The sequence below is a fragment of the Anolis sagrei genome, chromosome 3 (assembly GCF_037176765.1).
Source record: "Anolis sagrei isolate rAnoSag1 chromosome 3, rAnoSag1.mat, whole genome shotgun sequence".
NCBI lineage: Eukaryota > Metazoa > Chordata > Lepidosauria > Squamata > Dactyloidae > Anolis > Anolis sagrei.
Window position 1 is genome coordinate 185,996,363 of NC_090023.1, and position 15,722 is coordinate 186,012,084.

The 15,722-nt window shown below is 39.5% G+C and overlaps 1 protein-coding gene across 1 annotated transcript in view; it reads right to left on the reverse strand.

Annotated features, from left to right (window-relative positions):
- The window catches only part of PDE6C (phosphodiesterase 6C), a 93,446-nt gene that overhangs the window by 12,295 nt on the left and 65,429 nt on the right, over window positions 1–15,722 (reverse strand). Inside the window, exons 13-21 of the mRNA XM_060768725.2 lie at window positions 15,366–15,473; window positions 15,157–15,266; window positions 8,492–8,579; window positions 8,093–8,193; window positions 6,768–6,875; window positions 6,603–6,666; window positions 5,280–5,354; window positions 5,099–5,182; window positions 2,623–2,776 (exon numbers count right to left, since the gene is read on the reverse strand). Coding sequence (XP_060624708.2) covers window positions 2,623–2,776; window positions 5,099–5,182; window positions 5,280–5,354; window positions 6,603–6,666; window positions 6,768–6,875; window positions 8,093–8,193; window positions 8,492–8,579; window positions 15,157–15,266; window positions 15,366–15,473 — 892 coding nt within the window. The remainder of the gene's footprint in view (window positions 1–2,622; window positions 2,777–5,098; window positions 5,183–5,279; window positions 5,355–6,602; window positions 6,667–6,767; window positions 6,876–8,092; window positions 8,194–8,491; window positions 8,580–15,156; window positions 15,267–15,365; window positions 15,474–15,722) is intronic.

The following is a 15,722-nucleotide window of genomic DNA, read 5'->3' on the forward strand; positions in this document are numbered from 1 at the left end:
CCTGGAAAATAATCAAGTCCAGAATGTGCAGTCTCTGCTAATGTGAGAGCTCCAGCAGCCTTTTCTGTTATTTTTGGAAAGGCTGTACTTGGTCTTGGCCTCAGATTTGTAAAAAGAATAACAAGAAAACAAAATGTACCTTTCTAAAAATTCCCTAGGCCTCTGTAACATTGAAAATAATTCAAAATAGTGTTGATTATATAGCTGAAGTCATTTTCCTATTCTTTGCCAGAAGAATAAATGCTGTAAAGTATCTAAATCCAAGTGCTTGCTGTTTTAACTCAAAATTGATGATAATTGCAGTCCATTGGTTGTTGGTTAGATGGTTGTTCTTATATGTTGTTGTTTTATTCTGTTGTCTATGTATTTTAATGTGTTATTTTTAACTATATTTGATCAGGTTCATCCCCATGTAAGCTGTCCCGAGTCCCGAGATGGAGGTGAGGTGCAAAAATAAAGATGATGATGATGATGATGATGATTATTATTATTATTTGAAACACCACAAGATGAGTCCACAGCAGACACTCTGCTGACTGTTGAATTGGATCACACATCGGAGACTTCCCAAGTGTCTAGGACTGTGTGATGTATCAGCGAATAATGTGTGCAGATCCCAGTAAGGTGGCCTTCTGCAACTGGCAGATGGTAATTTTGTCAGCGCGGATTGTTTTTAAGTGCAGGCCAAGGTCTTTAGGCACTGCACAGTGTGCCGATCACCACTGGGACCACCTTGACTGGCTTATGCCAGAGTCTTTGCAGTTCGATTTTTAAATCCTCATATCATGTCAGCTTTTCCAGTTGTTTTTCTGCAATTCTGCTGTCACCTGGGATTGCAACATCGATAATCCATACTTTGTTTTTTAACACGATTGTGAGGTCAGGAGTATTATGCTCCAAAACTCTGTCTGTCTGAATCCGGAAGTCCCAGAGGAGTTTGGCGTGTTCCTTCTCTGTAACTTTTTCCAGCTTGTGATCCCAACAGTTCTTTGTTGCAGGCAGATGGTATTTGTGGCATAGGTTGCAATGAATCATCTGAGCAACAGTGTTATGCCTCTGCTTGTAGTCTGTCTGCGTGATCTTCTTGCAGCAGCTGAGGATGTGATCTATGGTTTCATCTGCTTCCTTGCAGAGTCTACATTTGGGATCTGTCATCGACTTTTCAATTCTGGCTTTGATGGCATTGGTTCGAATGGCTTATTATTATTATTATTATTATTATTATTATTATCTTGTCTCATAAAGAGTAGGCTAGAAAGAGATGACTAGTTAATGCTGTAGCAAATGGCAAATTATTTTTTCAGTTTTCTGACAATATTTCTTTTCTGTACTGTGCAAATAAAAACTTTGGTATAGTCTTTCCAAAAGTAGCATCATTTCTACCCATTTTATATGAAAATTCAACTTTGTCACTAAGTATGTTATTGTTAGGCAGTGCGGTGGCACAGTGGGTTAAAGCGCTGAGCTGCTGAGCTTGTTGACCGAAAGGTCACTGGTTTGATTCCGGGGAGCAGCGTGAGCCTCCGCTGTTAGACCTAGCTTCTGCCAACATAGCAGTTCGAAAGCATGCAAATGTGAGTAGATCAATAGGTACTGCTCCGACAGGAAGGTAACGGCGCTCCATGCAGTCATTCCAGCCGGCTCTTCGGCTTAGAATTGGATATGAGCACCACACCTCAGAGTCAGACATGACTGGACTTAATGTCAGGGGACAACCTTTACCTTTTTTAGTCTTATATCAATTTACCTGGGAATTCAATGGGAGTTACTTGCGATTAGACAAGGTTAGCATTACATTGTCAACTTTTTAAAAGTTTTTTCTATATTCACTTAGATCCAGAGCAGATATTTTGTGAAAACAAAGACTTTCCTTTGAAGTCAGAAAACATCTAGTCATTCAGGCGCAAGGCGACAGTATTTTTCCAGTTTTTTATCAGTTCATCAAACCATTTAGATCAGTGGTTCCCAGCCTGTTGTCCGTGGACCATCAGTGGTCAGCAAGACCGAAAATATGGTCCATTACTACACTGCTGCCTCGAAACCATGTGGCAACGAGAGAGACTGGTCTCATGAAACCATCTTGTAGTGTTAAGGGAATGAGGATTTCATGAAGGGAATGGATGACTACCCATGAAAGATTACTACTACACATCAGCTCTAGATGACTAAATATGGTTTTCTGTGGGCAAGCAGATGGCGACTACTGGATGGCATATATTCTGTATCAAACTAGAGCTGATGTGGTCTATCTAATGCAATTTTCTGAATCAGCACCCGAAATAACCAAACCAAATCTAAAGTTGACCAAAAATTGATTTGTAGCCCCTTTGATACTAATGTTGTAGAATGGTCCCTGGTCAAAGTGGTCCCTGGTCAAAAAAAGGTTGGGAACCATTGATTTAGATGGAGAATTTGACTGTCACTCCATCCATTAATATGAGGCTTCATGAGCAGAACCAGACTCCCTTGCTGTCTGGATCAAACCTATAATATTCCATCTTCATGAACCACAAAGTATGGTTTAGTGGTTAATTAATTTAATTTTTTAGATATCACGTTTAGCAAGACACTTTCATAAGCATTGGAGATTGACTCACTGACATTTTAAAAATGAAACTTAACCTTTTTTAGCCATAGCTTCCTCCTGCTTTTTCTTCTCTTCTTCAATGGCTTTCATCTTTTCATCATAGATCTCAGCTCGGGACTTCCATTCCACTCGATTGTTTTGAAGACCATCAAACATTGGCGTGATTTCTTTGTGGAATCTTGAGAATTCCTAAGTAAACAAGACAGATCCATACATTGGACATTCATGGCTTTTAAAAAAAAGAATATGGCATGTACAATGATAACTGTGATTTCTGTTTACTTTTCAAGGGCAATAATAAAATGAGATTCATTTTGTTTTAAAATTTGAACCATGTTGGCATAATTGAATGCTGCATAACATTCAGTTAGGCCCTGTGTCAGCTTCTGACATTCTAAACCAAGGTAGAGCCGCTTACATAGAAAAGAACATGGAAGTAGGGTGCTTGGTCCTTCTCTCACTTGGTCTTTTGATGTATTAGAATAATAGAATCATAGACTATTAGAGTTGGAAGAGACCATATGGCCATCTAGTCCAACGCCTGCCATGCAGGAAAAGCACAAAGTACCCCTGACAGATGGCCATCCAGCCTCTGTTTAAAAGTTTCCAAGGAAGGAGCTTCAACTACACTCTGAGGCAGAGTGTTCCACTGTTGAATGGCTCCTACAGCCAGGAAGTTCTTACTAATGTTCAGGTGGAATATCCTTTCTTGTAATTTGAAACCATTGCGCCTAGTCCAGTTTCAAGGGCAGCAGAAAACAAGTCTGCTCCCTCTTCTTTATGACACTTTTTCACAAATTTATACACGGTTCTCATGTCTCTTGTCAACCTTCTCTTCTGCAGGCTAAACATACTCAAGAAGCTCCTCATAGGGCCGGGTCTCCAGGCCTTTGATCATTTTAGTTGCCCTCCTCTGGACACCTTCCAGGTTGTCAATATCTCTTTAGAATGGTGGTGCCCAGAATTGGACACAGTATTCCAGGTGAGGTCTAACCAAAGCAGAATACAAAGAATACAAAGACTTCCCTCGATCTATACACTATACTTCTTTTGATACAGTCCAAAATCCCATTGGCTTTTAAGGGTACTGCACCACACTTTTGGCTCAAGTTCAACTTGCTATCCACAAAAACTCCAAGATCTTTCTCACATGGACTGTTGTCAGCCCAGGCATCACCCATCCTGTATCTTCGCATTTCATTTTTTCTACCTAAGTGGAGTATCTTACATTTGTCCTTGATGAAATTCATTTTGTTAGTTTTGGCCCAGCTCTCTAATCTGTCAAAGTAATTTTGAATTCTGATCCTGTCTTCTGGAGTATTAACTATCCCTTCTAATTTGGTGTCTTCTGAAAACTTGATAAACATGCCCTCTAAACTTTCATCCAAGTCATTAATAAAGATGTTGAACAGTATTGGGTCCAGGACCAAACCCTGAGACACTTCACTAGTCACTTCTTTCAAGAATGAAGAGGAACCATTAGTGAGCACCCTTTGGGTTCGGTCGCTAAACCAATTCCAAAACCACCTAATAGTAGTAATGCCTAGCCTACATTTGACTAGTTTGCTTGCAAGAAGGACATAAGGGACTTCATTGAAGACCCTACTGAAAACAAGATGTGCTACATCCACAGCATTCCCTGCATCTACCAAGCTTGTAACTCTATCGAAAAAGAGATAAGATTAGTCCGACATGACTTGTTTTTGAGGAATCCATGTTGACTTTTAGCAATCACAGCATTCCTTTCTAAGTGATTGCAGACTGCCTCCTTAATGATCTGCTCCAGAATCTTTTCTGGTATTGATGTCACACTGGTTGGACGGTAATTGTTTGAGTCTTTTTTTCCCTTTTTGAAGATAGGGACAACATTTGCCCTCCTTCAGTCTGTTGGGACTTCTCCTGTTCTTTAAGAAGAGATTATTGCCAGTTGTTCTGAAATTACTTCTACTAGTTACTTCAATACTCTTGGATGTAGTTCATCTGGCCCTGGATATTTGAATTCAGTTAGAGTTACCAGGTATTTCTGAACTACTTCTTTACTTATTTTGGGTTGCATTTTCCTATTACTTTATCCACTCTGTATTGTTCAAGTTGTTGTTGTTATATTTATACCCACTTTATCTCTCCCAAAAGAGCCATACATTTATTGATGAATATCTTGTTATTTTCTTAGAATTAGTACACAATATTTTAGTTCCCTGCCTTGATCCATGGGGAGAGATGGTTAAGAAATAACAACAACAACAACAACAACAACAATTGTTATTAGTGTGCTTTTTTGTTAGAGAAACGTGTGTCAAACAGCTTGACATGAAAAGCACAGAGTAATATTAGAAGCATACATTTTAGTAGACTCAAAATTTTAGGACATTCATATAAATATTCATATAAATATGAAGATCAATTGCAGTCATGTTTCTAAGCTTCGATGTCTCTTAACATAAAAAGGTGGGGAGAAGAGAAAATGTTCTGTACAATCACAACTGAATATTATTAAGTGAGACATCTTACCTTGTACACAAAAGTACACACAAAATCAATGAAACCAACTTGAAGCTTGGGCAATTCCTCACTTTTGTTCCTGTCCATCATAGGCTACAAAGAAATCAAGAGAACATTTGGTGGAAATACTAGAAATATTAATCTTCATTTAAAAAAAATGGAAAAATGTGTGACAAAAGAAAATGCTTACAATTGGTTGCTGCTGTAGGACATTTCGTTCAAGGTCACCTTGCTCCCAGAATTCATTTGCTACCATTATGGCAACCTGGGAATGATCAATAAGTATTATTGGAAGATTCAGGATTGTGCTGGAGCTGTTAACTAGAACAATATTCATCCTTGTGTGCAATGTATGCATATTCCCAGTAGACCAACCAGCTTTTTCCAGCTGACTTTCACCAATTAGAATGGACACGAACCCAGCCATTTGTAATCCTAAATTTCATCCTCTGATTCTGAAAATGATAAAACTAAAAACCTAAACTTTACAGAACTATAAAAATTATGCAATTAAGAGTAACCAATATTTAAAATATGTCCTATAAAATACTTTTAAAGCTGTCAGTTACACTATATAACAAAATTTGAAAAAAAAATCTGTTCTCGGTTTGAAAGTGTTATTTCCACATTGGCACAAGTCAGGTGTTTCTACTGTGTACATATGTTCAGTGTATTGGCTTATGTCTGGTCACACAACCACAGCAGCAATTGGATTATTATTCTTATTTTCATATCTGCAACACATACACATATTTATTTACCTAACCAAATACCTTTGTTTTCTCTTCACCTGTGCATATATAAAGTGAAGCTGGAATAGAGGGTGGGGTGGGGGCAAAATCCCAACCTGCGAGTGTGTACCAAACACCAAATCTAAAAAAATACAATACCTTCTCTAGATGCTGATGCAAAAAAAGGACTTTCTATGGGAGGAACAGTCAAGTGACTTAGATGTCAACCCACCAATCTGGGGACTATGACAGCTGTAGACCTAAACGTCTAAAGGTCCAGCGCTTTCCCCACTACTGGACTAGATGAACTCTTGGTCTAATCCAAGGGAGACTGTAGTCATAGTTTGTGTGTTCAACTATTACTTTGGAGCTCAGGGTTTCAATCCGTATCTGGTTATAGAAACCCACTGGGTGACCTTAGACAAGTCATATTGTCCCAGTCTCAGAGGGGGGCAAAGGCAAAACCCCTCTGAAAAAAATCTTATCAAGAACTCCCTGTGATAAATTCACCATGGGGCTCCCATAAGTGGAAAATAACTTGAAGGCACATAACAGGAGCAGCAACAATTAATCCAATATAATTGCTCCTGTGCTCTTAAGACTTAAGCTGTCAGTCTTCTCTGCACCAGTAGATCATTGGATTTAGTCTGTAGTAGCATACTCCGAAGACGTGGTATCAAGGAGAAGGAGGGGGAAATAAATTTTGAAACATCTTCAGATATGCATCCAATATTTTGAATGAATTATGTTTGAAGTCACACTTCTCTCTGAAAGAGACCCACCTTACTTTGTACCTCCCAAGGTTTAGTGATTGCAGACAAGTCACAGCCAGTCATCATCATAGCCCTACAAATAAAAATAACACATTTTAGAAAGGGGAAAATAGTACATATATTAGCGTAGTATTGAAAAATAATATATAGTAATACAAAATAAGTTTGACCTACATGATTACTTCTTTTTTGGTTGGGTCTGTAGATATATATCTAATTGCTTCCTCTTCTTTTTCCATTTTTTCAATTGCATCCACAATCTTTTGAAACATGGTCCTTTTCCTGTGAATATATGGTAACTGTTACAATACCTAGCATGGATTCACTTGGTGTTTGATTTTCCGGGAGCCCACCATAAGGCCTCTCATGGTGCATCTCCAGTGTAGAATTAATGCAGTTTGACACCACTTTAATTGCCATGGCTCAGTGCTACGGAATCATGAGAATTGTCTTTTGGTGAGGCACCAGCACTCTTGGGCAGAAACAACTAAATACCATGTACAACTACAAATCCCAGGATTCCACAGCATTGAGCCATGACAGTTAAAGTATTATCAAACTGCATTAATTCTACAATGGAGATGCATCCTCAGAGTAGATTCTGAGCCCCAGCAAGATGAACCACCTTATGGGAACTGGGTGATATAGTTAGAACCACAGTATGATCAGCTATGGGCCCTTCCACGCAGCCCTTTATCCCAGAATATCAAGGCAGAAAGTCCCACAATATCCGGTTTGAATGGGTTATCTGAGTCCACACTCAGATAATGTGGGATTTTCTGCCTTGATTTTCTGAAATATATGGCTGTGTGGAAGGGCCCATAGCTGATCATACTGTGGTTCTAACTGATAATCTAATAATGGCCTGATGGCCTAATTCTCCTTGGAAATCTTGCTAGGAAATCCAAGTGAATTACATTATTATCAGCATTTGAAATGTACAGCAGCAAATACACAAGCCAAGATCCAACAGGGTTGGTCAAGCAGCAGGTCTCCATGCTTAACAACAGCTCCAGATGGCTAAGAAAGCCTCTATAGCAACTTCTGGTGGGAAGATCTAGAAAAATAGTGGGTTTTTGATTGAGTTTTATCACTTTTTGCGGGATCCTGCACACCTAACCATAGCAAAAATGGAGGGATAACTGTAATTTTAAAAATCATGTAAAACATAAAAACAAACCAAGTCCAGAATCTTGTTGATTAGTCCCAACTAATCAAGACCCATTCAATGAATTGTTGAATGGTAAGTCAACATATAGGTCAATCCCACTGATTTTATAGGTTTAATTTATGTAGAACTGGTAACAAAATTCAAGGCATTGTCTTAAAGTTTCTGCTGTAATTTTTGTTAGAAATTAAACAATGTTTAATCAAGGAGGCTCAAAGAATGGGAATTTGAATACAGGAAACTAAAAAAATCAGTTCTGCAAATGGTGATCGTTTCATATTAAAACCATTTAAAATGGTAATAGTTTAGTAGAAAGGAAGCTAGAACTTACTTGAAGTACAAAGCCAAATCAGTTGCTATGATTGCAACTTCAAATAAATGTAAAACGGTTTCAAACTGTCGCTTATTTAGATTCTGGAAGATGTTTAAACTCTGAAAGATAAAGGGTTTTGCAAATCAACACTGCTTAGATTTTTTTTCATTTGCACATATAAAAATAGCATCCACATTAAATGACTTAAATTGAAAATATAACCAGCATAACTAATATTTCTACCAATTATCAAATGTCAAAGTGCCTAATGCTTGGGAAAGCGGTATCTAAATCTTTTATTGTGCTGTTTAATTGTAGCAAATATAATATATACAGTCCGGAAATCACACAACACTCTAAATATAATATATATATACACTATCTGAACCAAGTTAATAAAAAGAAGCAGATACGGACCTCATCTTGTAGCAATGTTTTACTGTACTCTAAATGGTGTCTTTCTAAAATAGAAGAGCCATGAAGTCTTGCCAATGGAGCTGCAGACCTGTTGAGATATAATTACATATTTGAAAAGATTTTATTCTGCCTTATTTCTGAACCTTCATCTTGTTCACTGTGGTGTTTACAGTTGTCAATTTACTTTTTTCACCTTTCAATTAATCTTGTAGTGATAATTGCTTCCTAAGCAACTACTGCTTCATTCCGGACTGGCATCAGAGCTGGCATCAGGGCACAGCGTGGTCAAGCAGCAGCCACTCACTTGAGCAAGTATTTTTGGTGTGCTTCTGACTTTTAAACAGGAGATAAGACAGTGGCTATAGGTGACAGCCAAATACTATTTTAATTACCTAATTACCTAACTGTTCCAATTTGGCAGGAACAGTCCTCATTAATCTCCTGTTGTCCCACTTTTTCAGTTACTTTTTAAATGCTCCAGTTTCTCTATCCCTCACACCACTTTGTCCTCATTTTACTTCAATTTTGTTGTCATTAGATGCCTTCAGGTCAACTTAGACTTATGGTGACCCCATGAATGAGAAACTTCCAAGTCATCTTCTTCTTAACAGCCCTGCACTGGTTTTATAGACTCAGGGACTAAACTTCCTTGATTGAGTCTATCGATTAGAGGTGTGCAATTCGGCCAAATGGCATGCCGTTTTGGGGTCCATTGTCAGCTTACCCCTAATTCTGTTTACCGGGAAGTTACTCAAAAGGTTTTGCCATTTTCATTTCATTGGCTACAATGGGAAACTTTAAAGGCTCAAGCCTCAGCCGTTACAGGCCTATCTGCATGAAAACAACCTCACTTTTATACCCCATTTACAACCACAGGGAAGTAGCAGCCAATAGTGAAAGGATCAAGGCAGAGACATCTCCAGCTCATCCCTTGTTTGGGTATCAGCCAGCACGTCAACGACTTAAATCAAGAAATAGTTTTCTAAGATCTACAGAGACACTCACTGGAACACCTCAGCAAGCAAGAGTCCAAAAGTGGCAGGCCCAAACCCAGAACCTCAACCAATGGCTGATACCAAATGAGAGACTCCCCCCTGGGCACACAGAAGACTGGGCGACTTGGAAGGCGCTGAACAGACTGCGCTCTGGCACCATGAGATGCAGAGCCAATCTTAAGAAATGGGGCTACAAAACTGAATCCACGACATGAGAGTGTGGAGAAGAGCAAACCACTGACCACCTGCTGCAATGCAACCTGAGCCCTGCTACATGCACAATGGAGGACCTCCTTGCGGCAACACCAGAGGCACTCCAAGTGGCCAGATACTGGTCAAAGGACATTTAATCAACTACCAAGTTTGCAAACTTTGTGTTTATTTTTATCTGTTTGTTTGTTTTGTTCTGTTAGAAATGTAATAAAATGGTCTGGTTGCCCCTGACACGATAAATAAATAACTGCAGGCCTGCCAAGTTTCAAAACAATTCACCAATCTACTAATTTTTAAGAATTATTTTAAGTTTTAACCATAACATTTTTAAAATAAGACCCACCGCAAGAGAGGGTTCTGGGAACTGTAGTTGCTGGTTGTGTTCATTCCCAGCCAATCAGAGCAAAGACACAACTAGGCTTTTTATTGGCTGTGAAACACACAGAGAGAAAAACTTCAAATCCCATCGTGCTCCAAGAGGAACTCGAAGATTATTCAATGCCTTCCCTATTTATTTATTTATTTATTCAACTTGTATACCGCTACTCCCACTTTGGCTCGGAGCGGTTTACAGAAACAGATTAAAACAATACAATTAGCTTTAAAATGACCATAACAATAACAATAGGCAGCGAGAACAGGCATAACCCGGGTTGTTCACCCATCAAAAGCTTGTCAGAAAAGAAAAGTTTTACAGGCTTTCCGAAAAGCAAGTAGATCTCGGATGGTTCGAGTTTCAACCGACAAGGCATTCCATAAATAAGGGGCCACGATCGAGAAGGCTCTATGCCTAGTAGATGACAAATATAGGTCTGGATGCAAGTGCTGCTGGGGAAGTGAGTTCCCAGGGCCCTCTCTGGAGGAGGGGGAAACTTTTCAAGAAGAACTGGAGTATACTACTTCTGCTGGGGAATGCGGCAGATCCCTGCCTTAGACTTAACTCCTTCCTCTCCATAACAGATAAAATCTCGCTCTCTTAATCCATTTTGCCGGGCTTTTCCTCTCCCTCCTCCCTCTTCTGTTTTTGGATGTTATACAAAACAGCTCACCGAAAACTACAAATAATTTTTGTTCAAACTGATTCGGGCCCACTACTATCCATCTCCAATTAATTTTACCAAGCACTACCAGTTTTTCTAGTGAGTCATATCTTCTCATGATATAGCCAAAGTACAACAGCTTTGGTTGAACCACCTTGGTTTCTAGGGATTGTTCAGGCCCAATTTCATCATACTTTTTAGCAGTTCCTTATATCCTCAGACCTCCTCTCCAGTGTCACACCTCAAATACGTTGATTTTCTTTATGTCAGCTTTTTGCCATTATCTGGCTTTTACTCCTCACGTATGTTTTTCACATACAGTGAGGCAACAACCTGAGTCTTTTTACGGGAAAAGCAGTTGTTGATATCGGGCAAAATTCAGGATCAATGGCTCTTGAATAAAATTGCATGGTCTGCCATCATTCACATTGATCACCCTGAAATTACTTACAAACGACCCGAATTATGACAATCAGACAACGTTCTGAGACAAGATCAGAATTGTTTCTTGAGGATTTGCAGCATGGGATTAAATTCATGATATGTGATGTTGGTGTAGAATAGAAGACTCAGTGAACACTGGTCCCCTATTTGTGGCAGATATTGTGGGGTGGGGATCTGTGATTTGGTGTTCACCTACTGGCACTATTTTGTATTGGATGGGAATTTTGAACTCTCTTTGTGTTTCAAGCGATCTGGGGGTGAGGGTTAATATCCTGTTCTTGAGACTGGTCTTTGGGGGTCTTAGCTCTAGTTTTGGGGGTCTTTAGCTCTAGTCAAGGCTAACCCCTTGATTTATTGATTAGTCTTCCAAGAAAAGAACTGGCCTATGAGCATCTAGGGAAATTAGGGATTGCTCTTAGGGGTTTTGGCGTTATGCCCAAGGGGAGGTTGTCAGGAATAGCCTTGAGCCTGAATCAGTTTGAATGAAAATGACTTGTAATATACAGTGGTCCATTTAATATAATCTTTGAAAACAGAATGAGGAGGAGGGAGCCAAAAAGCCCGGCAAAACGGATTAAGAGAGTCAGATTTTATCGGATACTAGAGAGGATAGAGTTAAGTCTGCAATATACCTGAGGCAGGAGTCTGCCACAGGGCTCCTGGAGAAGATGGGATTATTATCTTTTTCTCCCTCCCCTGGCATTAGCACTGTCCATTTCTTTTTGGAAAGTTTCCTAGGCTCCTCTTCCAGAGAGGGCCCTGTTGGAAACTAATTTTCCCAGCAGCACTTGCATGGGGCAGGCATTGAAAAGTTTCTGAGTTTGTCTGGGAGTTGAAGTTTTCTCTTTCTCTCTCTCTCTGTTTCTCAGCCAATAAAAAGCCTGGTTGTACCCATGCTCTGATTGGCTGAGAATGGACACAACTGGCAACTACAATTCCCAGAACCCTCTCTTGCAGTTTGTCTTGTTTTTAAAAATGTTAGGGTTAAAACTTTAAATAATTCTTTAAAAAATTAGTAGATTTATAAATTGTTTTGAAACTTGGCAGGCCTGTAGTCTAAAACTGAGGTAGGTTTCATGCAGATAGGCCGAATAATAATAATAATAATAATAATAATAATAATAATAAACCTTTATTTATACCCCGCTCCATCTCTCGAGGGACTCGGTGTGGCTTACACAAGGCCGAGCCCAAATACATCAATAAAAAAGCAACAACAACAATACAGACAATAAATAAACTCATAAACAAAGCAATAAACAGTAACAATAACACCATGACACATTAAAAACCTATGGCGGGCCAATTGTAATAATTAAAATTTTAAAAATGCTGGGCATGACAAGGTGACATATAACTAGGATAGGTATTTGGAGAGAGATGGAGCGAGCAGACAATCCTAGATCATTAGTAAAGTGCGATTAGGGACATGTTGCTTGGGTTTCCTTATTCTGGGAAGGCACACTGGAACAACCACGTTTTCAGGCTCCTCTTAAAGACTGCCAAAGTTGGGGCATGTCTAATGTCCTTGGGGAGCGAGTTCCAGAGTCGAGGCGCCACCACCGAAAAGGCCCTATCTCTCGTCCCCACCAATCGCACTTGTGATGGAGGTGGGATCGTGAGTAGGACCTCTCCAGATATAAAATAACTGAGTTTTGAGCCTTTAAAGTTTTCCATTGTAGCCGATGGGATGAATCTTTTCCCAATGAAAATGGCAACACCCCTCCCTATTTAAGTTACTTCCTGGTAAACAGAATGAGGGGTTAGCCAACAATGGACCCCAAAATTGCATGCCGTTTGGCCAAATTGCACACTTCTAGTCATGGACAGACTTCCTCAACTGCTCCCATATCAGATTGCTTCCCCAAATAGTTTGGCTATCTTCACAAAACAGCATAAATTGGAGTTGCCCTAAGTTCAATCCACTAGTGTTGTTTCTTTATTAACCTGCTTTGACAGCAAATGGGAAATGCAATAGCATGGACCATAGTATCTAGTGATATATTTTGACACTTCAGGATCTTGTCTAGCTCCTTCATAGTTGCCCCTCCAAGTCCTAGAAGTCTGATATCTTGACTGTGATCTCTGCTCTGATTAATAATTGAGCCATATTTGGACCATACTTTTATATTGCTTGGCTACACAAACCCTGCTTTTCAACTGTAAAATGCTGGAGGACATGCAAATCCAATACCCACACTCATGTCAACATTGAATCTGGCATTACACCTGGAGTGATCGAACTGTGAATGGCTGCCAGACACAGAGCTAAACATCCTCTTGACACTTGTTCAGTCAGAACCATTTAATTCCACATCTCCCAAATATCTTTCTCATATTTTGCTGTTCTCATGCATTTTGATTGGAACATGACATGTGCTGTATGAGATACACATCATGGCTTACTGGCACAAATCAGAGTGGAGAGCCACACCACTAACACCCACCTAGAAGAACACATCCAGCCAACCAGGGTAATGCTGATGGATGATCAACAGTAAATAGAGGAATCAGTAGCTGGCTAGGTGGTCATGGTTATGGACGAGAGCAAGTGGGGTAGGGAGGTCAGAAGTTTCTAGAACAGTGTTTCTCAACCTTCCTCCCCTTAATACAGTTCCTCATGTTGTGGTGACCCCCAACTATAAAATTATTTTCTTTGCTACTCCAGAACTGTGATTTTGCTACTGTTGTGAATCATAATGTAAATATCTGACATGCAGGATGTATTTTCATTCACTGTATCAAATTTGGCACAAATACCCAATAGACCCAAATTTGAATACTGGTGGGGTTAGGGGGGTTGATGTTGTCATTTGGGAGTTGTAGTTGCTGGGATTTATAGTTCACCTATAATCAAGGAGCATTCTGAACTCTACCAAGGATGAAATTGAACCAAACTTGGCACACAGACCTTCCATGACCAATGGAAAATACTGGAAGGGTTTGGTGGACATTGACCTTGAGTTTTGGAGTTGTAGTTAACCTACATTCAGAGAGCACTGTGGACTCAAACAATGATGGATCTGGACCAAACTTCGCATGAATACTTAATATGCCCAAATGTGAACACTTGTGGAATTTAGGGGAAATAGATCTTGCCCTCTGGGAGTTGTGGTTGCTGGGATGTATAGTTCACATAGAATCAAAGAGCATCCTGAACCCCACCAACAATAGAATTGGGCCAAACTTCCCACACAGAACTCCCATAACCAACAGAAAATACTGTGTTTTCTGATGTCTTTGACGACCCCTCTGACATTCCCTCGTGACTGCCCCCAGGGGTCCCGACCCCAAGGTTGAGAAATGCTGTTCTAGAAGCATCTGATTCAGAGGCTAGAAAGATTACCTCTTTCTTTATTTTAACTAAAAGTGTGAGAGTCTCCAAAGATATTTTCCTAAACTCTGACTGGCTGGGATATGTCCAATTCTTAACCAAACAACAGCAATATTTATTACCGTCTATAGACCCATCAGTAAACAAACAGTCATTATAAACTGATTAAATATTGCAGACTCTTTACAAAGGTGAGATTAAACATATTTAAAGCTGCTAAAGAGGAAACTGTCTGCAATTCCCTACTCCCAAAGACTATGTCCCTGTGGAGGAAATGAAATAGAAACAATAGAACACATTTTATTGCAGTGCCGCTATTACACAGGGCAAGATAGCCAACTTTTATATCCAATCCTGTCCCGCATGACCAACCATCCCCCATAAAGGATTGTTAGTTATCTTTTTAGAGGACAAGTGCCACAGGGTGACTCTCATAATGGCAAAATTCCTCATAGTGGCAACAAGGCTGAGAAAGCAACTAATCTCTGATAGGGGTATTACTTGAATTCTTAACCAGTACTTTCCCAAGCCACGGGACAAAACAGGAGACTAGAGATTTCGAAAACTAAGGCACGATTACTTTGAACTGATCAATGTAATTCATTGTCTAAAATGTACATATACACAGATACCACTTACTTCATTTGATACAAGTTATTGGTTCCCCTGTGATCAATATCATGGCAGAAAGCAGCAGATACCATAGCGAAGGCTTCTAAGTCAGTATAATATTTCTTTATTTTACCTGTCTGTGAAAACAAAATTTTTGTTTTTACTCTTACATCTGCTTTTTAGGATACTGCAGTGAAAAGCAAATCTACGCATAAATCCAGAGGAACAAACTTTACCATCAAAAGAGTAAACATGGTCTGCCCAACGTTGAAACCATGCCGCCAATTGTGGTAAGTGATATCGCGATACCCTTTTCTTACTGTGTACATCCACCTTGTAAGGACCTGCAACAAATAAGCAACATTTAATTCTTTGTGGTGCAATTTAACAAACATTTTCACCACAATAATTACATTATATTGTTATAAACAAAATTGATTGGCGTGGGCATGAGCGACCACTATCTCTCGCCAACAAAAACCCAGTGATGACACACACGCAGTGTTGTGATAATAAAAGGCCACAACTTGTTTATTGATTACAGAAGAGAAACAGGGTTGGCTGCTGTGCATGGGTCCTGGATCAGGGATTGG